We start from the raw sequence: 27,394 nt of genomic DNA on the forward strand, positions 1-27,394 counted from the left end.
CTGGGGTTAGTAGTTCCGACGGTCTTTTGTTTTTGAGAAAGGAAGGACAGACATTAATGAAATGACCCCTCCACCCACAGAAAAAACAAACCCCACGCCTACGGCGAGCCTCAGGAGGACGGACCTGACGAGTAGTTCCTCCTAGCTGCATAGGCTCTTCTAGGTCCGTACAGACTAACTGCTGCTTCGGAGGGGTTACCAATTGCTCAGGATTTTTCAATCTGTCCCTAAGACGTCTATCTATTCTGATAGAAAGGGACATAACAGCATCAAGGGAAAAGGGGGTCTCATACAGCGCAAGCGCATCCTTAACCCTTTCGGATAACCCAGAGCAGAACTGACTCCTGAGAGCCGGGTCGTTCCACTGGGTATCCGTAGCCCACCTACGAAACTCTGAGCAATACTCCTCTGCTGGCCGCTCTCCCTGGGCCAGATATAATATCATGACCGGCGTGCCGATCACATACGTGACGCAAAGGGAGGGAAATGGGAAGGCCCTGTCCAAGGGAGAGGGAAAGGTGGTGACCCCTAACTCACCTTGAGGCTGGCACCTGACTGCCCTGACGTCCCTAGACGGGTTCCTCACCCGTACGCCAATCACGTGCCTAAACCCTGGCTTTCCCTAAGATGAGCCCTACGTAGTGAATAGGGCGGTGGGAACACTAGTCCGCACCACTAACACTAAAGGAAAACACCAAGGAGAGGACAGATAATACAGACAAAACATATAATCCCAGGTGGGCGACAACAGCAGACAACAAAAGCCCAACAGGGATCCGGAGGGTAACGCTCTGGAACAACAACCAGGAATCACACACAGCTACACAGCTCCAGTGGGTCAGTATAGGAGTCCAGGCAGGAAGCTCTAAATCTGGCAACCAGAGAAGTGGGAGAGGGGAATATATGGAGGTTGGGAGTGCTGGACAAGAAACAGCTGAGGAGAAGAAGCTACGGATCCCTGAGTGAGCCAAAAACGATTGCAAGGCAAACCCATAAAGCTACCATTAAGAAACAGCACTATCTTTATACATAGAGCGCGCAGCGACCCGCTGCGACTTCCTGACCCCGGGTATAACGGAGTCAGACATGGCTCTTGACACCCTCGTGACAGGTTCCTGTACTTTGAAAAAAGTTAAAAAGTAACACCGAGCACATCATGCTCTTCACAGCAGCAGACATGATGTGATGACGTCATCTCTCCTGCTGAGCTGAGGAGAGCGCACAGGCCGGGGCATTATCTCAGGTCTGTGCACTCTCCCTCTCAGCCCAGCAGGTACAATGACATCACTGTATCACACCTGCTGCTGGGGAGAGTGCAGGCCGGGGAATGAGATCTGGGCTATAATGGATGACAGGTACAGCAGCTGGACTCGGAGGGAGGGAGGAGAGTAGAATGGACAGTAGGAAGCACAGTCCTGTCACTCTCAAGTAAACAAACTGGATGGCACGCTCCATAAAATCTTCCTTTTTTTCGTGGATTAATATAAAGTGCCTGTGATTCATATATAAACACCATCCAATGATAATGAAAATTCTATCACTACAGATGAACTATTTCTTGAAATTAATTTCAGGTGTAATTCTGATGAATCAATCAGAAGAGTCAATTAGGGAATGTTAAATAATATGTGATCCAGTATTACTTGGTATTTAATGTAGAAGATTTATTATACTGCACACTGACACCATTTATACTGATACAAAAGGGCGATGGAAGGTCCCACCAGATACCAACGGCCATCTGACCAATGATTGCTCATAAAATCTGTCAGATAATCTGTTGGTGTAAATGCACCTTTAGATATAAACAGCAGATCTTGATGGCTTGCTCGCCCAAATGCATTCAGCATGTCAGAACATTCCTCAGACAATCATTAACGCCTTAGTGACCAGCCTGTTTTGGGCCTTACTGCCCAAGCGTTTTTCTTCCTTTTTTAATTGTCGCGTTCCTAGAGCTATAATTTTTTTTATTTTTCTTTCTATGGAGTTGTGTGTGGGCTTGATTTTTGCGGGATGACTTGTATTTTTTATTGGTATTACTTTGGAGCAAATGGCGCTTTTTGATCGCTTGTTATTACGTTTTTTTCCTTGGCAACTAAGAATAATTAGCAATTGTGTTGTTTTTTTTAGGGCGTTCACCTTAGGTGATAATTTATGAAATACTTATGAAATATGGGTCATTATGGACACGGAAATACCCAACATATGGAGGAGATTTTTATTTATTTTTTTGCAATTCTTTTCACTGAAAAGGGTATTTTCAATGGAAAAAAAAAGCGTAATTTTTTAATGGGATTTTTTTAATTGAAAAAATTAGGTTATTTTTTTTACTTTTTTTAAAACAATTTAATAGTCCCACAAGAGGACTATAACAGAATTTTTTTTGATAGATTTTAAAATGCAATGCATTATTCCTATAGTGAATTGCATTTTAAGGTCAGTGCTATTCTGACATTGACCAGCAACCTGCACCAGAGGGACGCAGCCTGCTGGAAATTACTCAAGCCCAGTCTGGGGCCTACACGAGACCCCAGCCAGCCTTCACACACATCGGCATTTACGGGGTGCTGATAGGAGACAGAGGGAGTCCGCTCCCTCTGTCAGCACTTTACATGCGGCAGGCCCATGTAAAGTGTTAAACAGCCTGGATTGGCACTACTGCCAGTCCGGGCTGTTAGAGCAGGGTCGGGGCTCTCTTGTGAGAGCGGGGATCCCGCTCCCCTCTGAACGGGGGACCCGTGCAGCAATTAGACTGGGCAGCCGTAAAAAAAATGGCAGCTTAGCCTAAGGCCCCTTAGTGACCGCTGTAAAAAGGCATATGGGTGGTCACTAAGGGGTTAATAACCCCATTGATAGCATGTCAAGGCGTGTAGGTGAATTTATTTATGCATGTGTTTTTAGGAAAATGATGTAAGCCATATGTTGTATTGGTATCCTGTTCTCAGCAACTTCCTAGTAATTAGAGCCTATACTTGTCCTCTCAAAGCCAGTGTGAGCGAGTCCTGTCTATCTGGACAACGGGCCATTAGCATCAAAAGGTACTGTAGTTGTCAATTATCTAAAGAATGGCTGACAATTGTCCAGTAGGTGGTACATGGCTAGTGGGGCAGGAAAATGCTGGAAAATCCCAACATTCCAGCTGCTTCTATCAGTCTTCAAGAGTTCACTGGAAATTGCTAGAAAACCATAAGGAACAACCAAAAAGATGTGTCCAAGCCAAATTCTAGACGATGCTAGGACTGGCTGTTAGGAAGGAAGGAAGGAAGAAGCGAAGAGAGAAGAGAAAAGAAAAGTGCTACAGAAGAGGAAACCTGGAGGGGCCAGAGCAAAGACCGGGACTGGAGAGACATGAGAAGACCTCTGTATAGTAACTACACTGTACTGTAGAGGGATAGGAATTTGTGGTTTAGTTACCAAATGGTCTTGGGAGTAACTTTATTATTAGTAGTAATTATTAGTAATTGTTATTGTGTACAAGTCTCTCCGTATGTGATATTATTTTTGTTCCTTTATACTCTCATATATACTCATCAATAATAATAATAATTGTAATATCATTATTCCCACATTGCACAATATATCTTTTTCTTTTATTTGTATAAGCAGAATCTTAGAGCCCTCTCTGCTTTACTTAGTGGTCACTACTCACCTGGGCGGTTATCTGTAGGAATGTCCTCTGTACTCTGCTCATCACCCCTGACATATGTCTCTGTAGGATTAATATTGTTCAGATCTTCACCCGGATTCACAAGCTGTGAAAGAAATATTGTAGAAGTCATCAGACGGTTGGAGAAGTCATGTGGGAGGTTTTATATGACCTGAAAAGATCAGTAATTAGAATGATGACAAAAGTGACTGGATAGCAGGACTTATCTGACCCAAATGTCTGCAGGTCTCCTGTATAAATCCAATCTGATTGCTTCGTTATTCCAACCAGTTTGCAATGCAGGGAGAGCAGCCCTTATATTCCATCCCTAACATTACATTGTGTGTATATAACATTACACTGTTTGTGTACTTGTTGCCCTTGCTGGCCGCCCCAAGGCTGTGAAGCCGGTAAGCCAAAGTTCTTACGGTCCGTGGCTTATTTACCTCCTCGGAATGGGCATAATCATCTGCTCTGCTGCAGCCAATGACTGGATTAAGGGGTAACATGTCCACAAGAGACACATCACCACTAAAGCCAGTCATTGGCTGCAGTAAAGCAGGTGACCATGCCTGTGCCGGCGAGGGAGCAAACAACATTCACTGGAAGATGGGCACACAGGAGCTGGCACACATAACCAGAGCTAAGGGTAGCAGGTACGTATGACTCTTTCCATAGTAGAGTCTGCGGACACATGTGAAAAGTTACTTATTCCTGAACAAACCCTTTAATGCCGTCTTCCTGTTCTGTCTACCAGTTTTGGTATGTAAAGGACTCCCAGCGGACCAGAGTTTCTTCAATCAATATTCTTTATATTTATTCCATAAGTAGGTACAATAAAGGACGCGTTTCGGCCCGTCCAGCCTTGATCAGCAAGCATTGTAGAAATGATACAAATCTCACATTTATAATGATTACCCACACACACGTGGGATGACGTCAGACGCCCAGGTCAAGCGGCCGTAGCCACTAGTCAATCACAAATAGTAGGCGTATACCTCAGCCTACAGAACACATAATAGAAATACTAATCTATGAAAAGAGACTCATATATGGTAAGGTATTTCATAGTAGAATTATTAAATTAAGTCATAGAAACTGAAAGCTAAATAACGATACCGCAACAATCTCAAGTGTCATCTTGATTGCGCCATCTGAAAGGGAATACATCATATACATCAAATAACATCCAACTGAGTGATATCATAATCCCTATTCAATCCCCTGGGTTGCAAAGTACCCAGGGTATGGATCCAATAGGCTTCCCTACGGAGTAGCTGTTTCTTTAGATCTCCACCTCTCCTATGTCTTGTGACCTGCTCCAATATTTGGAATCTCAATTGAGAGACTGAGTGACCTGCACTATGAAAATAAGCTGGTATAGGTAATAATAAATTCTTAGTCCTACTAGTGGACTTATGTTTACATATGCGATCCCTCACTGTCTGCATAGTCTCTCCAACATACACAAGGCCACATGGACATTTAATTAGATAAATGACATGGGAGGATTCGCATGTAAAGAAGCCCTGTATCTTAAAGGATTTCCCCGTATATGGATGATGGAAGGAATCACCCCTAATGATGTGGGAACACTGGGCACAATGTAGACAAGGGTAAGTTCCATTTCTCTAGGTCGTCAGTATAGTTTGTCGCATTCTCTTTTTAAAGGGGCCAATATCCGCCCTTGCCAGGTGATCACGATAATTCTTCAAGCTCCTATTACATATTAATGGTGGACTGTTAAACTCCAATATTTGGGGGTACGATCTACCTAACAATGACCAATGCTTACGAACAATGTAATAAATATTCTTATTAAAAGGATGGAACCTATGTACAAAAGCCACTCTAGGACCTTTCTCAGTTTTTTGGTCTTTCACCGGCGTAAGGGCAGCCTCCGTTAAGATCTTCTCAGGATACCCTCGTTCCCTGAATCTGTCCATCATTTTGTTAACTCTCATGTCTTGGATATCCGGATCAGAAATTATCCGTTTTACTCGTTGTATTTGGGATTTTGGGATGGACTTTTTCAAAGAAAGAGGGTGCGTACTAGAATAATGTAATACACTATTTCTATCTGTTTCTTTTCTAAACAGATCTGTATGTAGATAACCATCACTATCCTTAATTAGCATCGTATCAAGGAAGCTGACCTGCGTCTGACTATATGTGATAGTGAAATTCAAGCCAGGTATCAAATTATTGATACATTCATGGAAGACCAGGAGGGCCTCAAGTGGCCCCGCCCACACGCAAACGATATCGTCAATAAATCTTTTCCACAATAAAAAGTTTTTTTGATAATTCTAATTTGTATATACATACTTCTCCTCAAATGACGACATAAATGCGTTTGCGTAGGGCAGGGCCACATTGCTGCCCATCGCACAAGGCGCAATAACTTCAAAATTAATTCTTGTTGTATAGTCGTATAATCACTTAATTGTAACAACTGTGATGTCGCCTCCACACCACCATCATGATCGATGGAAGTATAGAGGCTCACCACGTCTATCGTGACCAGCCAGCAATCACAAGACACTCTCCCCAATTCTCTAATAATTGCCAAAAAATGCCAAGTATCCAACAAAAACGATGCGCTCTTCATTATTAATGGTGTTAAGATCTTTTCCAACACAATCGCTAATGGAGATAAAATAGAGTTAACTGACGCCACAATGGGGCGCCCTGGAGGATCCACAAGTGTCTTGTGGACCTTGGGAAGCATATAGAAAACCGGGGTAACAGGTGAATGGTTAATTAAAAATACACTTCATTTTTCATCAATAATTCCCAAGGCTCTATATTGATCAACTATTGCAATGATTTCACGTTTGATATCAAATACCGGATCCTTGTGTAATCTCTCATAAGTATCAGTGTCCGATAATTGGCGCATTGCTTCTTTAATGTAACTACTTTTGTCCATAATGACCAATGATCCCCCTTTATCCGCAGGTTTCACCAAAAGATCATGATCATGTAGCAATAAATCAATTGCCTGTCGCTCTTGTGGAGTAATATTAGACGCCATGTGTAGTTCGCCTCTTTTAATAGAATCCATAACACTCTGGACTTCCCTTGATACCAGCTGGATATAGGTCTCAACAGGATGTGCGTTTTTTGGAGGCATAAATCTGCTTTCTATTCTTAGACCCAGGTCCGACAGCTTAAACTGATCAGTAATACCTTGGTTTATTGTGACCGTTTTACCTGTTGAAACAGCTTTATTAACAGAAAGTATATCTGACTCTGCAAAATAACTTTTCAATCTTATTCTTCTGAAAAATTGCTGCAAATCTATATCCATTTGAAAGCTGTCAAATTTAGACATGGGGCTGAAAGATAAGCCTTTTGATAGCGCTCTGGATTGAAAGGGGGTCAAAATCTTGGATGACAAATTAATAATTAGTGAGGGGGACGTACCTGTGACCGTGTCTGTATATTCTGCACTGATCCGATCATACTGGGGCCGCCGATGTTTGCGGCCCTTCCGACGTTTCTTCCTGGTGGTCGCCGACCGTTTTCCCTCCTGAAAAAAAGGACGTGAGTCTTGCGATCCCCCCGAATCGCTGCCCGAGCTTGTTGCATAGTAATTCCTCCGTGGTGATCTTCTGTAACCTACTCCAAAGCGCACCGAAGATTCCTGCCATCTCTAGACTTTATTCAGCTAATAATCTTCGTTGTCACGCAAGAACTTTGATCGTTTCTTTTCCTCTATCTCTTTCTTGTATCCAGCGATATAGTTATCCACTGACTCTTTAAGTTTAACAAATTCTTCCGTATCCAAGGAATCGCGCAGCTGACACTCAGTGGTGTCTAATTGCTCCTTAATCTCTGTAACAGCTCTTTGCAATCGATCCACAGTCAGCAGGATCAAATCCAGTAAACACTTGTTAATGATTTTTTCAAAGTCCCCACAGTAATTTATATCATCCAAAAAAAGGTTGGGCGTAAATGAACCTTCAGACCCCGCGTGATCTGATTAAATTTATAATATTCGGCTAGTGTTGCCGCATGTAATTCATAAGAGGTCAATCTTCGAAGCTCACGCTCCCAATGCCTCTTCTTATATTCACTTGTTATTCTACTTTGAAATACCTTACCATATATGAGTCTCTTTTCATAGATTTGTATTTCTATTATGTGTTCTGTAGGCTGAGGTATACGCCTACTATTTGTGATTGACAAGTGGCTACGGCCGCCTGACCTGGGCGTCTGACGTCATCCCACGTGTGTGTGGGTAATCATTATAAATGTGAGATTTGTATCATTTCTTCAATGCTTGCTGATCAAGGCTGGACGGGCCGAAACGCGTCCTTTATTGTACCTACTTATGAAATAAATATAAAGAATATTGATTGAAGAAACTCTGGTCCTCTAAGATTCCTTTACATTGTTCTGGAGTTCGCTCTTGTCCCGTGCGGTATATTAATCGAGTGCCGATCTTTCCGATCCTTCTTATAGAAGTTTTGGTATGACTGCAGGCATGAAGATACTGTACCTCGTATAAGGACAGGGGAGGACAGGGGAGAACACAGGAGAGGTGAGAACTGATTATCTATCACCACTAGAACACCCTGATTATCACTGCTTATAGTAAAAGGACAGGAGAGGTGAGAACTGATTACGATTATATTATATGATTATTATTACTATTATTAGTACCTTCCAAAACACACAGTACTTTTTTTTTAACAAACGCTGCACGACTAGATTTATCGCATGCATCATTCAGGGAGCATGTGTTATTTCTCCCAAACACAAAGCAGCCACAATGTTCCTGCAATTGTCTCTGACCACCTTGCCCAGTTGGAGTTAGGTGAGGAGACGGCCAGCGCGGTTGTTTGCTGCTTGATGCACTTTAGAAAGTATTTGGCTATGTGGCTACTATCACCCAGGGAGATCAGCTCTAAAACGGCATGGCAATGCTTCACATGATAGGAAGAAGGGGGAGTGGGAGCGATGTTCTGCCCTGCTTCTGTTTGGGACAGGAGGATATCCATGGAGGAGGCCAATAAGTGCCTTGTGTCGGAAAAAACATGGAGGTGTCAATAGGACCTGGCCTTCTTGCTACAGTGCTGCCTCACTGCAAAAAACATTGATCTAATGGGCTGTGAAAGGCATGAACTGTTCCAGTACGTAACCGTTGCTCCAGGTGTCCATTGTGTGCACCTTGCTGCACAGCTAGAATTGCAAGGAGTGGCCTACATTCACCGCCACTTGAGAGTACAAAGCAGGGATGGCTTTTTTTGAAAAAATGCTAGCTAAATAATTTCTAGTGAGGCTGAGCACATGCCATTAGCCCCCTAAAGGCAACAGAATCCACAAAGTGATACCACAGACACTGCACCACCAGTAACTTGTGCAAGCAGAGTGGTTTCTTGGCCACACATTCCATTATTGATGGCTGATGGTGGGACAGAATAGGAGGAGGCATAGTCTGAGCAGGAGGAGCAGTAACTGATGAGGACTTGGACACAGTACTGCACGTGGATGCCTCCTGGCTGCCACAAAGGAGACCAGGAGAAGGAGGAATCTCTTGTTGTGGTAGCTGGCAGACACCTCTGTCACCCCCATGGCTTATTGTAATCTGGCAGATCTTGCACAGGGCATTGCTTTTGTTTTCCAGCACCGTAGAGAAAAACTGCCAGACAGGAGATACTTGCACACTCCACATAGAGCTAGCTGCAGCCGAGCTTGTTTTAGGTCTGGCACGTTTTCAGCCTGCGACCACAGTATCATCAGCGTCACCAGTTCCCAAGCTGACAATACTACAAGCAGATCTGGCCCTGGCAGGTTTTGGGAGGTTCTAACTGTATGTTGCCTTCACTCTGTATTGCTGCCACTGCCACCATCCTCTTCCTCTGATATCTGTTATCTTCTTATCAGCTCCCAGATCTAGCTAACAAATCCTGTCCAACACACAATCATTGTAAGGCCTCTTGCACACGAACATTTTTTTTTCTGTTTACGTTCTGTTTTCTTACAAACCGTAAACGGAAACATTCATTTCAATGGATCCGCAAAAAAAAAACAAAAAAAAACGAAGGTACTCTGTATGCTTTCCGTTTCCGTATTTCCGTTCAAAGATAGAACATGTCCTATTATTGTCCGCATAACGGACAAGGATGGTACTGTTCTATCAGGGGCCAGCTGTACCTTTCCACAAAAAATGGAATGCACACGGACGTCATCCGTATTTTTAGCGGATCCCTTTTTGCGGACCGCAAAATACTGAAAAAGCCATATGGTCCCAACGTCTCTGCCATGAAATCTGTGATATGTCATCATAGGCTTCCTAGCCCCATTCAGATTACCTGCTTTATACTTGCCTTGAGTTCCACTGCTTCTACTTGTCACGGTGGGGAGTGAGGGAAACTGCCCACCGTACAATGGGGAGCAGACAGGATAGCAACTAGACCTGGATGCCAGGATCAGGGAGCAGGTCACCTCCTATAGCGTCCCTAATCTTCGCCCTAACTCCTAACTGTATGAGCGGACCTGGATGGTAGGACGGCTCATACCCAGGAAACCTAGGACCCTGAGTCGCCCTGATAATCCCTCAAATAGAGAAAGGGGCTGAGACAACCTGTTCATCCCAGACACGGATGAACAGGAGTCTCACTGGCCTAGCTGCCAGAGAAGGGACAGACAGTGCACCGCTACTAAATCGTTAGGCAAGAGCCAACAGACAACACACACTTACCTGCCGCGACAACAACGGCAACCGGACCCCCATGTAGACAGGATGCATGGTGGCCCCCAGCAGAGCTGCACACTGACTTGTGGCTCCCCCTCTGGGGAACCCTGAGACCCCCTTCTGAAGGTACACAACACAGGGGACATGTCTAGCAAACATGCTGGGCTACAAACACCAACAGACCAGACATATAACAAGAACAACTAGACAAGACAACAACCACCCATACATAAACATCACCAAACATATGCAATGGTAGTGAGAGGAAGGAAAACAATGGGATGACATCAGAAAAACATCGGGGAGACATCGATGTCCCACTAGGTGGCCCTCAAGGACTGGGCAGATAAAATACCCAGGACAGGAGCAAGCTCCAGCACCAACAAAGGCTGTAGTACAACTGACTCTAGCCTGGAAGCCACAGGTGATAAAAAATAAGTGGCCATACCCACCCAGGAAGTTAACCCTTCCAGCACCAGACAGGGGAGGAACCAGGAGAAGGAGTACATGCTGCGACAAGGAGTTGCCCGTGGCAACCAGCATGCATGGGAATGTGTTACGGCACACAACACCAAGGCCGTGACACTACCACTGCCCCTACCACCACCAGTGCAGCTACAGGTGCCACTACTCCTACCACCACAAACACAGCTATGCATGAGGTGCCCCTCCTCCCCCGAATCTCCTCCTTATGCTAGTCTAAACGCTGAGCCATCCAGTCCAAAATTCCATCCTTTGTGTCCTCAATAATATTAGGAGCCAGGTAGAATTGTGGCCAACAACTACGACTCCTGGCAGGTACCGATACTGCTGGTACTACATACATTCTGATTCTGGGAGGAAGAGACATGGGTCTTTCATTTTGCACTCTTCCATTTCTCAGACATTTTATTATGAGACCTATGAATGAAAAGTCAGTGGTTTGGTACAGACACATTATTTAACAGTACAAGCAAAATGGCAAGTGTGTTTTTTGTAATTTGAAGACAGTGGCACAATTAAATGTCTCTCCACTTCTACAAACACACTCCACACTGGTATTGACAATTTACTTTTGGAAGAATGCAGTGAAATGTCTTAAAACTATGCTTTTAATACCAGTGGTAAAACAATGAAAACTGTGTACTAAAATGTCTTTGAAACACACAGTCTGATGTACTAATATGTCCACTAACACAATATAACAATGCAGCGTTTGTTGTAAATTGTCTTTGAACTATGTGTTTAGTAATATGGATATAAAATTGGTGTTGTTGCTGTAACATGTTTGTGCTATAATGCAACGTGTTTAACCCTTTGAGGACCTTGTAATTTTCAGTTTTTCTGCTTTCATTTTTCATTCTCTGCCTTCCTAGGGCCATAACTTGTTTTTGTAGGAAAAGTTGCGCTTTAAATTCCACCATTTAAAATTGCACACAATGTAGTGGGGAGCTGGAAAAAATTCCAAATGGGCTGAAATTCGAAAAAAAATCAAAAAACGCTTGCCTGCACTGTAGAATCAAATAGATAAACCCATGCAATCTACCAACTGAGCCACCACACCTTCTTATCAAGGAGACCAAATAAACCTGGTTTACCAACTCTAAGGCTGGGTGGGCTCAGGCTGTCTGAATGATAGCTTGCCCCGCCCCCCTAATCAGACAAGCATCGGAAGTGAGCATACATGGCTGAAGAGCAGATGTGATGTCACGAAACCCGGGGTGGGGGCCCAGCCTTGGAGGCACGAAATCAGAGAATGAAGCGCAGAGCAGGCTGCCAGACAAGCTGAACAAGCGAGGTGGGACAACCACTTTAAGCATAATTTCAGCATCCCTTCACTCCCTTAGGCTGGGTTCACACAGGCGTCACGTTTTGGCTCAGGATGCGTCCCGGGTGCATTGCGGCAAATCCGCGCGAGTAGGTACCTAATTGCAGTCATGTCACGGCTGAGGATGGGGAAAACCCTCAGCCGTGCGGTATCAGCAGATGGAGTCGCTGCAAGGCCAGGACAGAGAATTAGGGAGCTGGTCACCTCCTACACATCCCTAACTCTGACCCTGTCTCCTATCCGTATGAGCCAACCCTGAAGGTAGGAGGGCTCATACTCCGGAACCTGATATTCCTGCTCGCCCTCAGGGTGGCCCTGGACTAGGAGCAGGGTAAGACGACCCGTTCCTCCTAGACACGGAGGAACAGGAGTCTCACTGGCCAAGCTACATAGAAAGGGGGAACATAAACAGACATATGGCAATGACAGGTAAGTGAGACTAGTTCCACACTTACCTGCCACAGACACACAACCTGGAACCCACGTGCAAGTGCTGCTATCCACAACCAACATAAAGGACACAGCACACAACAGACATCACACGGGAACCCAGTAAACCATATGCTGCAATAACAGATAAACCATAAACTAACACCAGACATAACGTTTATGACAACCAGGGTGGCCCTCACTGGCAGATGGTAAATAAGCAGGAGGATGTCTCCAGCAAGCATGGCTGAAGCACCCTCTCTGACTACTGCCTTCCACTGAGGCTTTATAGGGCCAAGTAGCCACACCCACAGTCAGACACACCCAGTGCACACACACACTAGGAAGGAAGTTAACCCTTCCAACACCAGGGAAGGAAAGACATCAACTTAAAGGGGAAGTGCACACACACACACACACTTATAACACCCCGTGCACACCGATAAAAGGCACACCTATAAAGAGAGGTTGCCAGGGGCAACCGCATGCCTATTGCAGCAAGCTGCCTAGCACCGCTCAGGCTGCTCTACTGCCACATACACAATGTTGCCAGCGGCAACCACAGGTGAGGCAACATACTATAGCCCTCACCTGTGATTGACAACAACACCAAGACCGCAGACAACTGCATGCGGTTACAGGAGTCACAACCATGACCATGGCAAGTCAGTTTTGACTGCAATTGCGTTCCGTTGTTCAGTTTTTATCGCGCGGGTGCAATGCGTTTTGCACGCGCGTGATAAAAAACTGAATGTGGTACCCAGATCCGAACCCGGACTTCTTCACTAAAGTTCAGGTTGGGGTTCGGTGTTGTGTAAATGTAATTATTTTCCCTTATAACATGGTTATAAAGGAAAATAATAGCATTCTTTAATACAGAATGCTTAGTACAAGGTCAATTGAGGGTTACATTTTTTTTTTTAAATTAACTCCCCTCCTCCAATTGATTGCGTAGCTACTGGTCTCCTGTTCATTCTTCAGGACCTGTCAAAGGACCTGTGGTGACATCACTGAGCTCATCACATTGTCCAATCACATGGTCCATCACCACGGTGATGGACCATGTGATGTGACGTCATCACAGGTCCTTTAGCCAGCAGCTCATGATTAAAGAAGTAAGAAGAGATCGGCAACTACGCGATCAAGAGAAGGAGGTGAGTTAATATTTTTTTTTTTAACCCTCAATTGACCTTCTACAAAGCATTCTGTATTAAAGAATGCTATTATTTTCCCTTATAACCATGTTATAAGGGAAAATAATACAGTAAATAGACTGTCATCTTAGCAACCATGCGTGAAAATCGCACCGCATCCGCACTTGCTTACTAAAATGTGGCTTATGGGGTTAAAAAATAAAAATAAATTAACTCACCTTATCCTGTTGCTAGCGCAGCCGGCATCTTCTTCTTTCAGGACCTGCCAAAGGACCTAAGATGACGTAATCATGCTCACCACATGGTAAGCGTGGTGACGTCAGTGCAGGTCCTGCTGAATGAAGATAGAAGATTTCTATCTTCATTCAGCAGAACCTGCGCTGACGTCACTGCGCTCACCAAGTAGTGAGCGTGATTACGTCATCAAAGGTCCTTTTGCAGGTCCTGAAAGAAGAAGAAAGAAGAAGATGCCGGCTGCGCGAACAACAGGATGAGGGAGTTAATTATTTTTTATTTTTTAACCCCTAAAGCCACATTTTAGTAAGCATTCTGTATTAAGAATGCTATTATTTTCCCTTATAGCCATGTTATAAGGGAAAATAATATAGTAAATTGACTTTTATCAATTTACTTACATCATCTCCTAGCAACCATGCGTGAAAATCGCACCGAATCCGAACTTGTTTGCGGATGCTTGCGATTTTCACGCAGACCCATTCATTTCTATGGGGCCTGCATTGCGTGAAAAACGCAGAATATAGAACATGCTGCAATTTTCACGCAACGCACAAGTGATGCGTGAAAATCACCGCTTATCTGAACAGCCCCATTGAAGTTAATGGGTCCGGATTCAGTGCGGGAACAATGCGTTAACCTCAAGCAATGAACCCGCACGGAATTCTCACACGTGTGAAAGGGGCCTTGGAGTCTAAACCTTTGCTCTTCTAGTGTAATGGATAATGTAGAGAAGATATCTTCAGCAGCATGATATGTTTAGGGACATACAGGAGACAAGGAGGAGTAGCTGGTGGGGAGGGAGCTCTCCAGAGGGATCTGATAAATGATGCTGTAATCTTGTAGTTCACAGGATGTCAGCCACACAGGAGAGAGACAGCAAGCCTCAGACTGGAGGTCAGACTAGAGGTCACATGACCAGGTGTCCATAATCAAAGGTTCAACATGTATGAATGCATCTGAGCAGCTAGAAAAATGTTGGCGAGTTAGAATTATATGTGCTGATGAAAATAATCCTATATAGCTTTTCCAATAATCAACTTCCAATATTATCAGGGGCGTAGCTGTAAGACAGGGGTGGGGAACCTCTGGCCCGCGGGCCGTATGCAGCCCAAGGGCCCCTGCCAGAACATATTGTGAAAATGCTAATGACCACTTCCATTATGGAAGCGGCCATTATCATGCGGGAGGCACAGGAAGGTGAGAAAAGCGCATTGCTAGCTGTACTCACCTTCCCCGGTCTTCCTCCAGCCCCAAGCTGTGTCCTGACACGTACAGTTCCAGGACGTGGTGCATGTAGATGCGCACTATGACCTGACGCTGTGCACTGAGGCTGGGGGGCCTAGTGGGGGTCTGATCTGAGGCTGGGGGTCTGATGAGGTTCTGATCAAAGGCTCGGGAGGGTCTGATGGGGGTCTGATCTGAGGTTGGGAGGTCTGATCTAAAGCTGGGGAGGGTCTGATCTGAGGCTGATGTAGGCTGGGGGGTCTGATAGGAGGGTGATTTGAGGCTGATGGAGGTGGGGGGCAGATCTGAGGCTGAGAAAGGGACAAAGGCAGGGACATTTGCGAATAAAGAGGCAGGGACAGTGGCAGGGAGAGCGAAAGCTGGGTGAACCCCTCTTTGGACCCCTCTGGGTTTAGTTTGGCTGCCATTCATGCCAAATAAGAACTAAATATATAACATTCTCAACTTAAAAATTTGACTGCTATATGTGGTCAAAATGGCACCTGTATTATTTGTAATATATAGGGCAGGCGCCATTTTGTGCTGAAAAATATAGCGCTCTAGATTTTTTCAATTGAAGCGCAATTTCTGTAACTTACCCCTCAGTCACATATCTTTGACCAAATATAGCAGTAAAAAAAATGTAAGTTGAGAATTTTGTTTGGCCCCCGAACGATGTTACAAATATCCAAATGGTCCTCGGCAGCAAAAAGGTTCCCCACCCCTGCTGTAAGGGCTGCAGTCGCTACTGGGCCTAGGAGCCTGAGGGGGCCCAAAGACCCTTGTGCCACATAAGAAGACACCGGTACTATACAAAGTTCATGCAGGTCAAGTTACATCTCTGGCTGGAAGGAAGGGATAAGGTCAAGAATTTGGCATGGAGCAGGGAATGCAGTTTAAATTTTCGCCTCAGGCAGCACAATGGCTATGTGCTTCACTGCCCCTGGGCACAAAGCACTGAGGGAAGGGTCCCAAGCTGAACTCTTGCACCAAGGCACATGAGCCTTTAGCTACGCCCCTGAATATTATATAATACTCCATGCGAGTAAGAAGGATGACTTGCATCTACATGTGCTAGAATAAAATCTGTGGTATGATCTTGGTACTGCCATTCTTATATCAATGAGACACCAGGAGACTGCACCCTAGACTACAAAACCTTTGAAGATAATGATGCATTTATCTCCTGATGTTCATGTTCAAGCTGACAATCCGAGCACAACTTTGGTTGACCATTTGTAGTAGAGCATGGTCCTGGCCTTGTGCAACCACAAAAGATCTGCAGCAGTTGACAGAGAAGGCCATCTAAAAAGTCTCTACAGGGAGAAAATAGTGAGAAGATCCTGACAACATGTAACGTCTATGGTCAGCTGTAATCCTGCCATCTCCATCTATCTCATTAATACAAGGATAAATCATATAATAGTGAAGGATAAAACAAGACTGAACACAAGATCTTCACAGTCTTCTACAGATCAGAGAGGACATTTCATGAGACCTTATTTCTATCTACCTGATCATCCTGTGGGACATTGTGAGATTCTTCTGAACCATCCTGTAGAAGAAGAGGACTGGGACATCTCTCCGGTGTTCTTATCTCTTCCTTAACTGTAGGAAACACATCCAGTGACTGAATTCATTCCTTACATACAGATAATGAGAGGTGTGCATTTAGTTATGTCTATTACCTGGTGATGTGAGGGGCCGGTGATCCTCCATCATGATGTCCTTATATCCATCTACCTGATCATCCTGTGGGACATTGTGAGATTCTTCTGAACCATCCTGTAGAAGAAGAGGACTGGGACATCTCTCTGGTGTGCCTATCTCTTCCTTAACTGTAGGAAACACATCCAGTGACTGAATTAATTCCTTACATACAGATAATGAGAGGTGTGCATTTAGTCATGTCTACTACCTGGTGATATGAGGGGCCGGTGATCCTCCATCATGATGTCCTTATATCGATCTACCTGATCATCCTGTGGGACATAGTGATGTTCTTCTGAATTATCCTGTGGAAGAATAGGACTGGGACATCTCTTGGGTGTTGTTCTCTCTTCCTTAACTGTAGGTGTTTCAGAATCAGGATTAGATTGGATGGTCAGCCATCTTGTCTTAGGTATACATCTTGAGGCACATTTATTAAGACCGGTGTTTTAAATGCTGGTCTTAAAGCCCTAAGCTGGCGGGGGTTCCGCCGTCCATGCCACACCCACAATTGTAGACCTGGCATGAGCAGGGCGAAGTTGCAGATAGCGGCGCTACTAACTGTTGCACCAACATCTGCCCCTTGAAATACGCCTAATTTAGGCTAATTTCAGCATAGTAAAGGACCCCCCTTGTGTTTACACCTCAAAAATGAACTTAGCTAAAGAGTTAATCACCATTTTGAACTGAATACTGAGCACTTTTAATACTAACTACTTTTGCTGAGAAAAAAGAGGCCTTTAAGTAATCAAAAATGTTATGATAGAATGGTTACCTTTAGAAAGCAGATAATATTTGCACTAGAAGTTGAAGCCTTGGCCAAGATAAATGTATTTGTCTATTAAAACTAACCATTTGCATGTTTATGATCATGATCGATCCTTGGTGTTGGACAGGTGATAAATCAAAGAGCCTATCTTGGTTTTATAGACCATGGGGCTTTTTGGAAAGAAAAATGGAGATTGGTACTTGAATTGGAGAGGATTAATGGAAGGCCCCAGGAACAAATTATTTATGCAAGAAGAGATTGTGATAAGGAACTTTTATCCAATTAGAAGTTGTTGTCGGTGTAACTTGTGTAGATCTATGGTTACATAGAAATGATGATGGAATGATGGGATCTGTGTGTAAAACACTGAAGTCTACGTACAGCGACACACTGCAGAAAACTGGAATTAAAATATTAATTATTCCTTTGTTCTCTGAGATATAAAGGACGGTGTCCAGGACTTATAACAAAGTGCTGCCTTTTACCACGGCTGTAATTCACTTCCATTTACGTCTTATGCCATAATCTGCCTAAATTTTACATTGACTTCAATGCTTGTCTTGCTGATATTATCTCTGAATAAGGCCTCATTCACACGTCAGTGTTCGGTCAGAGATTTCCAGCAGAGATTTTGAGCCAAAACCAGATGAGGCTCTAAACACAGAACAGGTACAGATCTTTCCCCTATACCTTGTCATGAACCCACTGTGCCACGTGTCCTACCTCCTCTAAGTGAGCCCCTCGATATTTACAGTACCCCTAATGGTGGGTATAGAGGAACACCAAGTCGCGACCTCTTGAGAAGGATTGACACACGAGGCAGCTGGTCCAGACGGACCAAGAGGTACCTGATCAAGGTACCAGAGGTACAGACGTAGTCAGCAGGCCAAGCCGTAACCATGCGCAACAGTGCAGGACCAAAGGATGAGGCAGAGGTGAAGTCAAACAAGCAATAGGTCTGGGCAGGCGGCACAGGTATAGGTCAGGCAATCCGGATTGGCAACAGGAGAATCAAGGCAAGCTGGCAGGGATCAAACAGGTAGCGGAGTCCAGCAACACAAGCACAGGTCAGATACACAGGAAGACGAGCAGAGATATCAGCAACCTTTGCAGGACACAAGGACCTTGACGCTCAGGCACCTGGGAGGGGGGCTGAGCCAGTTATATATGTGCAGGAGGGCTAGGTTTGGTCAGCAAGGTCATATGAGCTAACCCATAAATCACAGGAAGTGACGTGCGCTAAAGGAAGTGCTACAGACGACAAGCTGTAACCATGCTGTGCTCAGGGCTGGAAGGAAACTGCGGTGCGGATCCCAGGACAGACAATGCCTGCATGGACAGAGCCCAGGACTGCAGTGATGAATGGGGAAACACCGGCAGCAGATCAGCGCTGAACACGGAGCTTGCGGCGATAAGCAGGGGAACATTGGCTCATAGCAGCCGCTGTTACATACCTTATGTGTGTGGAGGCTCAAATCCTGGTTTTGGCTCACAAACACTGATGGAAATCACTGATGTGTGAATGAGGCTTAAACGAAAGAATCTTCTGAGGAAGAAGTTGCTTCAAAAGGTTTATGTTGCCAATTTCCAACGGTAGGAAACACATCCAGTGACTGAATGAATTGCTCACATACAGATAATGAGAGGACATGTTTATTTAGTCATGTCTATTACCTGGTGATATGCGAGGCCAGTGATCCACCATCATGATGTCCTTGTACAGATCTTTGTGTCCTTTTACATACTCCCACTCCTCCATGGAGAAATAGACGGTGACATCTTGACACCTTATTGGAACCTGACAACACAATGATACAGTCATCACCCAGATCCCTTCATAGCGTTCCTGTGTAATGTCCCAGCATTCCCAGCAGTGTCACCTCTCCAGTCAGCAGCTCAATCATCTTGCTGGTGAGTTCTAGGATCTTCTCTCTATTGATTTCTTCATGTATCAGGGGGTGAGGTGGAGACCCCGTGATTGGGCTCAGGGTTCTTCCCCATCCTTCAGACACAGGGTCCTGACAGCGCTCACCAGATGTCTTCTTCACTACTGTGTAGTCCTGGTTATGGAGAGACACAGTAATAAATATCACTCCATACATGTCCTAGGCCCCTCACCTCTCCAGTCATGTTCATCTGTTAGTAACATAGATAAGATGAAGTAATGTGACATCATCAGCATCTCTCACCTCTCCAGTAAGCCGGAAGAGGATCTCTAGGGTGAGATTTATTATTCTCTCTGCCATCTTGTCCCTGTCCATTCTTGTTCGGTCAATCAGGAGAAGGATCTTATATAGAAGATCTCCACTGAGCGGGTCCTATATTGTAGGAACCTGAATGGAAAGATGATTAGACAATGGAAAATCCTACAAAATCCCAAGTAAAATACAATAACTGGAGAGAAGAGGAGACATGGGAGGAGATAATAAAGTGTAGATGTTGTGTTCTCTCTTTTTATATGGATTGAAACATATGTGAGGTCAAGGCAGTTTCATGGTATGTCACAACCTCACATGACCCTACAGTCAACAGAAGACGTCATTAGTGATGCCAGTATGAACAGCATGAGACCGCTATAGACCATCATAGACCTCAATGGTCAGGTGATATACATACTGCCATAGGAGCTCCGACCAATGTTGTCGTTGCAGTTATGTAAACAGACTGAAGGAGACCACAGGAGCCTCAGTGCTAGAGCAGTGGAGGATTCTACAGGTTCTATGTAAAACGCTACGGAATATGTTGGTGATACATAAAGATTATTATTGTTATCTAGACCGACGTTGGGTTTGAAGATTTATTTTTTTAGAGCTCCTCACGGCCACACAGATGTTGCAGTTTAATAGATTTATCTTTAAAGGGTTTCTGTCAGCAGGAAAATGGTTATTAACCTGGCTGACATTGGTGATGTACTAATGTCAGCTGAACATAACTATATTAGTGCCATCTCACTGCGTGCCGCCGTTATTGAGAAAAAATAACTTTTATAATATGCAAATGAGCCTCTAGGAGCGGGGGGGGGGGGGGTGTTGCTCCTGCTACCAGAGGTTCCGTTCTCCCACCTCTGGCCGCGCCCTGCTACACTTGATTGACAGGGCCAGGCAGCGTTGGTCTCCTGTGGAATTCTCTCGCCTACGCTGTCCCATTCAGTATTCAGCGCAGGCGCAGTAAGTTAAGGACAATGGCCACCCAAACACCCCTAAACAAACAGCAGGTGGCGCTTATACAGATACTGTAAATTTTTCATTACATGCCAATATTAAAGTATTCAGATCCAGGTTCTGGTTTGAAAAATGTAGAATATTTTTAATGGGACAACACCTGAAAAATGTACCTGAGTTATCATAGAAAAGTTTGTATAATCGCTGTGCTTCTCTGAACAATCATAACTGTGAAGGAACAGGTCTTTTTGGGGCTTCCCTAATGTCTTTTTCAGACATGTTCCCTGTTTCAGCTGCACACCTAGATGCAATTCACTAAGAAGCAGGGGGCGTTTCAATTCTGTAAAATCTGCCATTAGTATACTTTTCCTTACTTCACACTATGTTTGTTTTCAGCTTCGGAGTTCATAGAAAAAAATAAGGAGGAGAAAAATCACAATTACAGAAAGGTAGGGGTCTCTTACAATCTTCAAAAGCGTAGAAGCAGGTTCTCAGGATCAGCATCTCAGCTAGCTCTGACACGCCCCCATTTCCTGTTTGCGGTCTTGTGAGTCTATGTTACTGGGGACGGATCTTGTCTGACAACAGGCAGTGGACGGAAACTTAGGTGGAAGTGAGAACCTAGTGTCCATGATTTTACAGCTTTTTTCGGGTGGATGAAGGCAGATTTTAAAAAAATTAACTGATAAAAATATTTGTTATTTACGCCAGTGGGAAAGTACAGCGAGTATTTATGACTACCCTCCACCACCACTGCGTTGCACTAGGCACTGTATAAGGAACCACTCTGCACCTTTGTGGGTTATGGCGGTCACTGATCTCAGTGTCCTTCATTTACAAGCATACAATGTGCACCTTGCGCAGCAAACAGCGTCAAATACAGTTCTAGTCTGAACAAGTCTCTAAGGATCGCTCAGAAATAACTGCAGCTGCAACTAGGGGCATGAGAAAATCGACCTTCAGATCGTAGATCCACAGTCGATTCATTCAACCCCCCACCCCATTAAAATCATTGGCACAGTGCCCCCTGCCCCCAGTATAAAATCATTGGTGTCAGCGGCCACAGGGTCCTCTCCCCTCCCCCTCATTGGTGGCAGTGACAGCTTCTGATCGGAGCCCCAGCAGTGTAATCCTGGGGCTACGATCAGTTACCATGGCAGCCAGGACGCTACTGAAGCCCTGGCTGCCATGGTAACATCCCTGATGCTGTGTGCACAGAGCACAGGGCAGCATGGACAGTGTGAGGTCCTATTCACCCTGATGGAGATCTATCAGGGTGAATAGGACAAGGGATGAAAAAAATCCCAGGTTCTGGCCCCTAAGGGGGGAAATAGTTATTAAATAAAAAGTGTAAAAAAAAAAATATAAAAAAAAGTATGAATCACCCTCTTTCCCAATTTCACATATAAAATGTATAAACAATAAATAAACATATCACATATCGCCACGTCTGAAAAGTCCAAACTATTAAAATCTAAAAAAAATCTATGCGTTGAACGCCGAAACAGAAAAAATAAATAAAAACTGTGCGATTCGCCATTTTTTAAGATGCGGAATGCACGTGGCTTTTTTGGTTTATTTTTCCGCGTGGTATCGAGTATTGCAATACTTTTTTATGGTATCGAAACTGAATCAAAAATTTGGTATCACAACAAATCTAATCAGAAGTGCTTGTTAACTCAGCGATCTACCTAGATTTAGTTTTGTGGGTGCAGTGCACAATCTTTTTACCCTGCCCTGAGCCCAGTGACCCAGAAAAATTACTTTTATCCGTCTGTTAGTTAGGTGGGCGGCGGCGACGGCCATTTTATGCAAGTTTTGTGCAACAACACAGCATATGTGCATTTGTGACAGTCAATAGAAGCTTGAACTACTGCAATTATATTCTGGGTTTAAAAAAAAAATCATCGATTTTTGGAAAGACCCTACATCTGTGGCCTTTGCAGCATTAGTCAGTGTGCAATTTAAGCTAGAAATACAGCAATAATTTTTGGGGTTTTAAAAAACACACTTTTTGGACAAAATACTCAATTTTACAGCCCTTGCTGCATCCGTCATTGTGAGATACACGCTTTAGATACTGCTGTGCTATTCTGTTATAAAAAATAAAAATAAAAAAAAACATTTAATTTGCGGCCTTGTCTGCATCTGTCCGTGTGAAATTCAAGCGTTATATACTGCTGTCATATTCTGTTATAAAAAAAAAAAACTTTTGGGGCAAAATACTTAATTTTGCAGCCTTTGCTGCATCTGTCATTGTGAGATACACCCTTTAGATACTATTGTTCTATTCGGTTATTAAAAAAAAATATATTTTTTTGGGCAAGATCCTAAATTTGAGAAATATGAGGACAGCGTCAAATAAGGGACGTGGCCCGGTCGTGGTGCTGCTGGTGGAGCTCCTGTTGCAGGGAGAGGACGTGGTCGATCTGTGCAAGCTACACGCACAAGTGAAACACCTTCTTCAGGTGCGAGTAGGCGACAGAACCTTCAGCGGTATTTGGTCGGGCCTAATGCAGCTCTGCGAATGGTGAGGCCAGAAAAAGTACAGGCGATAGTAGATTGGGTTGCTGACAGTACCTCCAGTTCCTTTACATTGTCTCCCACCCAGTCTCCTGATGAAAGATCAGAGTTGGCACCTGCAGCCGATGTCCATCAGTCTTTCACCTCACCCTCTTGAAAATCACCCAAGCAGTCTGACCCCCAAGTCATGCAGCAGTCTCTTCTGCTTTTTGATGACTCTGCTAGCAGGGTTTCCCAGGGCCATCCACCTAGCCCTGCCCCAGAAGTGGAAGAGATTGAGTGCACCGATGCCCAACCACTTATGTTTCAAGATGAGTACATGGGAGGACCACAGCAGCACGTCTCGGATGATGACGAAACACAGGTGACAACTGCTGTGGCTTTTTCGAAAGTGTGCAGAACGACAAGGAGGGCAGGGGTGAAGACTTGGTGGAAGATGATGTGGAGGATGATGAGGTCCTCGACCCCACATGGAATCAAGGTCATGCGAGTGACCTGTGTAGTTCGGAGGAAGAGGCAGTGGTCGCACAGAGCCACCAGCACAGCAGAAGAGGGAGCAGGGTGCAAAAGCGGAGCGGCCGTCCCCTAGACAGTAAGCCTGCTACTGCCCACCGCAGCAAGGGACCGAGCACACCAAAGCCAGCTCCAAGGAGTTCCCTTGCGTGGCAGTTCTTCAGATAACGTGTTGATGATGAGTGGTTTGCACGCTGTGCAATCAGAGCCTGAAGCGAGGCATAAACGTTCTCAACCTGAGCACAACCTGCATGACCAGGCATCTAAGTTCAAAGCACGAGCTGCAGTGGAATAGACACCTTAAAAACCAAGAAAGGTCTCTGGCTCCTCCTGCTTCCTCTTCTGCTGCAGTCTCGGCCTCTTCATCCACCTCTGGAGTGACAGTGCCACCTGCCACCCCGCAAACAGAGGATCTGTCAGCAACACCACCACCCGGGTCACCAAGCATCTCCACAATGTCACATGGAAGCGTTCAGCTCTCCATTTCCCAAACACTGGAGCGGAAGAGGAAGTACCCCCCTACCCACCCGCGATCCCTGGCCCTGAATGCCAGAATTTCTAAATTACTGTCCTTTAAAATGTTGTCATTCCGTCTGGTGGAGACGGAGAGTTTTAAAAGCCTTATGGTGGTGGCTGTCCCACAGTACGTCGTGCCCAGCCACCACTACTTTTCCAGGCATGCCATCCCTTCCCTGCACAACCAAGTGGGGGACAAAATCAGGTGTGCACTGCGCAACGCCATCTGTGACAAGGTCCACCTAACTACGGATACGTAGACCAGTAAGCACGGTCAGGGAGGTTATATCTCCATAACAGCACACTGGGTAAATGCAGTGGTGGCTGGGCCTGAGGCGCATGTCCTTCCACCACCAAGGATTGCAGGGCACTTCAGTTTGCCTCCTGTTGCTTCCTCCTCCTACTCCGCTTCCTCATCCTGTACCGGTAACTCATCCGGTCAGCGTAACACCTTCGCCACCAACTTCAGCACAGCTAGGGGTAAACGACAGCAGGCAGTTTTAAAACGTATCTGTTTGGGGGACAAACCCCACACCGCGCAGGAGCTGTGGACGGGCCTTGAACAACAAACCGATGAGTGGTTGGTGCCAATGAGCCTCAAGCCCAGCCTGGTGGTGTGCGATAATGGGCTAAATCTCGTAGCAGCTCTGGGACTAGCCGGTTTGACACACATCCCTTGCCTGGCGCATGTGCTGAATTTGATGGTGCAGAGGTTCCTTAAAAATTACCCCAATATGTCAGAGCTGCTGCAGAAAGTGCGGGCCGTCTGTGAGCGCTTTCGGCGTTCTCACCCTGCTGCTGCTCGCCTGTCAGCGCTGCAGCGTAACTTCTGCCTTCCCGCCCACAAGGTGGAACTCTATTTTGCACATGCTAGCCAGACTGTGCGAGCAGCAGCAGGTTATAGTGGAGTTTCAGCTGCAGCACGCACGAGTGAGTCGCTCTGCGGAACAGTACCACTTCACCACCAATGACTGGGCCTCCATGCGAGACCTGTGTTCCTTGTTGCGCTGTTTCGAGTACTCCACCAACATGGCCAGTGCCCATAACGCCGTTCTCAGCGTTACTATCCCACTTCTATGCCTCCTTGAAAAAATGCTGCCGGCGATGATGGAAGAGGATGTGGCACAGGAGGAGGAGGAGGAAGAGGGATCATTTCATAGGTTTTCCGGCCAGTCATTCACAAGTGGCTCTGAGGGTGGGTTCCTGCACCCACAAACACCAGGGACACAATTGTCCAGCCAGGGCACAGTTCTGGAGCATGACGAGGTGGAGGATGAGGAGATGGAGGAGGAGGAACAGTGTTCACAGCAGGGTGGCACCCAAACCAGCTCATGGCCATCACTGGTGCATGGCTGGGGGGATACAGAGGACACAGACGATACACCTCCCACAGAGGACAGCTGCCTCTGGGCAGCCTGGCACACATTAGCGATTACATGCTGCAGTGTCTCCGCAACGACCGCCAAGTTGCCCACATTCTAACTTGTGCTGATTACTGGGTGGCCACACTGCTGGATCCCCATTACAAGGACAACGTACCTTCCTTAATTCCATCACTGGAGCGTGATCGGAAGATGTGCGAGTACAAGCGCACGCTGGTAGACGCGCTGCTGGAGGCATTCACACCTGACAGCTGGGGCACAGTGGAAGCACAAGGCGAAGGCAGAGGAGGAGGAAGAGGTCGCCAACGCAGCTGGGGCACCAGCACCTCAGAAGGCAGGGTTAGCATGGCCGAAATGTGGAAAAGTTTTGTCAGCACACCACAACAACCAGCACCACCAGCTAATATGGAACGTCTTAGCAGAAGGTAGCATTTCAGCAACATGGTGGAGCAGTATGTGTGCACACGCCTACACGTACTGAATGACGGGTCTGCCCCCTTCAACTTCTGGGTCTCCAAATTGGGCACATGGCCTGAGCTTGCCCTTTATGCCCTGGAGGTGCTGGCCTGCCCTGCAGCCAGTGTATTGTCTGAACGTATGTTTAGCACGGCAGGGGGCGTTATCACAGACAAGCGCAGCCGTCTATCCACAGCCAATGTGGACAAGCTCACGTTCATTAAAATAAACCAGGCATGGATCCCACAGGACTTGTCCGTACCTTGTGCAGAATAGACATGTATACCGGCCTTACCCAGCCATTGTTATACTACAGCGCAATTGCTCATTGTTGTATTTTGGATATTTCACACTCTTTTGGAGAGTAACATAACTTTAAAAATAATTAAAACCAAACGCCAGTGTTGGCTAGATCGTCCTCCTCCACCGCCGCTTCCACCTACACCGCTACGTCCACCGTATACGTTGTACGTATTTTATTTTATGTCATTTCACTAATTTGTCTGTTACATTTTTGGGTGAAATTCACCAATTTTTGGGTGTGATATACCCCGTCTGTACCTAGTAGACAGGTAAAAAAAAAATACAAATTTGTCTGTTATATTCTTGGGTGACATTTGACCATTTTTGCCGTAATTAAACCCCTGCTCTGCATAGGTGACAGGAACATAAATGTCAAAAAATCGTCTGTTACATTGTCAGGTGACATTTTACCAATTTTACCGTATACAAACCCCTGCTCTGTATAGGTGACAGGGAATTAAATTTCAAAAATTCTTCTTTAATTGATGCGCGCCACCTCCTTTCATTCAATGCTTAAACTTTAACAACTTGTCCCACATTTGCGCCTTAATAATTTGTCCCACTTTTCCGTTCGATCATATTTAATTTAAAAAAATTAACCTCCCTTGGATGTGGTCTCTCTTTCTCAGGCTCCCTCTCCGGCGTGGAACCCCGATTCGCCGATAACCGTGATCAATATGGTAGGCTCAGAAAAGAACATCGAAAGTTGATTGTGAATATAACGGGGACGTGCGACATGGTGGGGCAGTATGTGGGCACACGCCTACACAAACTGACTGATGGGTCTGCCCCCTGCAACTTCTGGGTCTCCAAATTGGACACATGGCCTGAGCTTGCCCTTTACGCCTTGGAGGTGCT

General features: G+C 45.3%; 1 protein-coding gene across 1 annotated transcript in view; it reads right to left on the bottom strand.

The window, feature by feature from the left end:
• The window catches only part of LOC121003537 (zinc finger protein OZF-like), a 1,338,071-nt gene extending 1,318,472 nt beyond the window's left edge, over positions 1–19,599 (bottom strand). The window contains exons 1-2 of the mRNA XM_040435436.1: positions 19,563–19,599; positions 19,357–19,480 (exon numbers count right to left, since the gene is read on the bottom strand). Coding sequence (XP_040291370.1) covers positions 19,357–19,480; positions 19,563–19,586 — 148 coding nt within the window. The 5' untranslated portion in view covers positions 19,587–19,599. The remainder of the gene's footprint in view (positions 1–19,356; positions 19,481–19,562) is intronic.
• Positions 19,600–27,394: the final 7,795 nt, after the last annotated feature.

Source organism: Bufo bufo, chromosome 6 (assembly GCF_905171765.1).
Source record: "Bufo bufo chromosome 6, aBufBuf1.1, whole genome shotgun sequence".
In the NCBI taxonomy this organism is placed as follows: domain Eukaryota; kingdom Metazoa; phylum Chordata; class Amphibia; order Anura; family Bufonidae; genus Bufo; species Bufo bufo.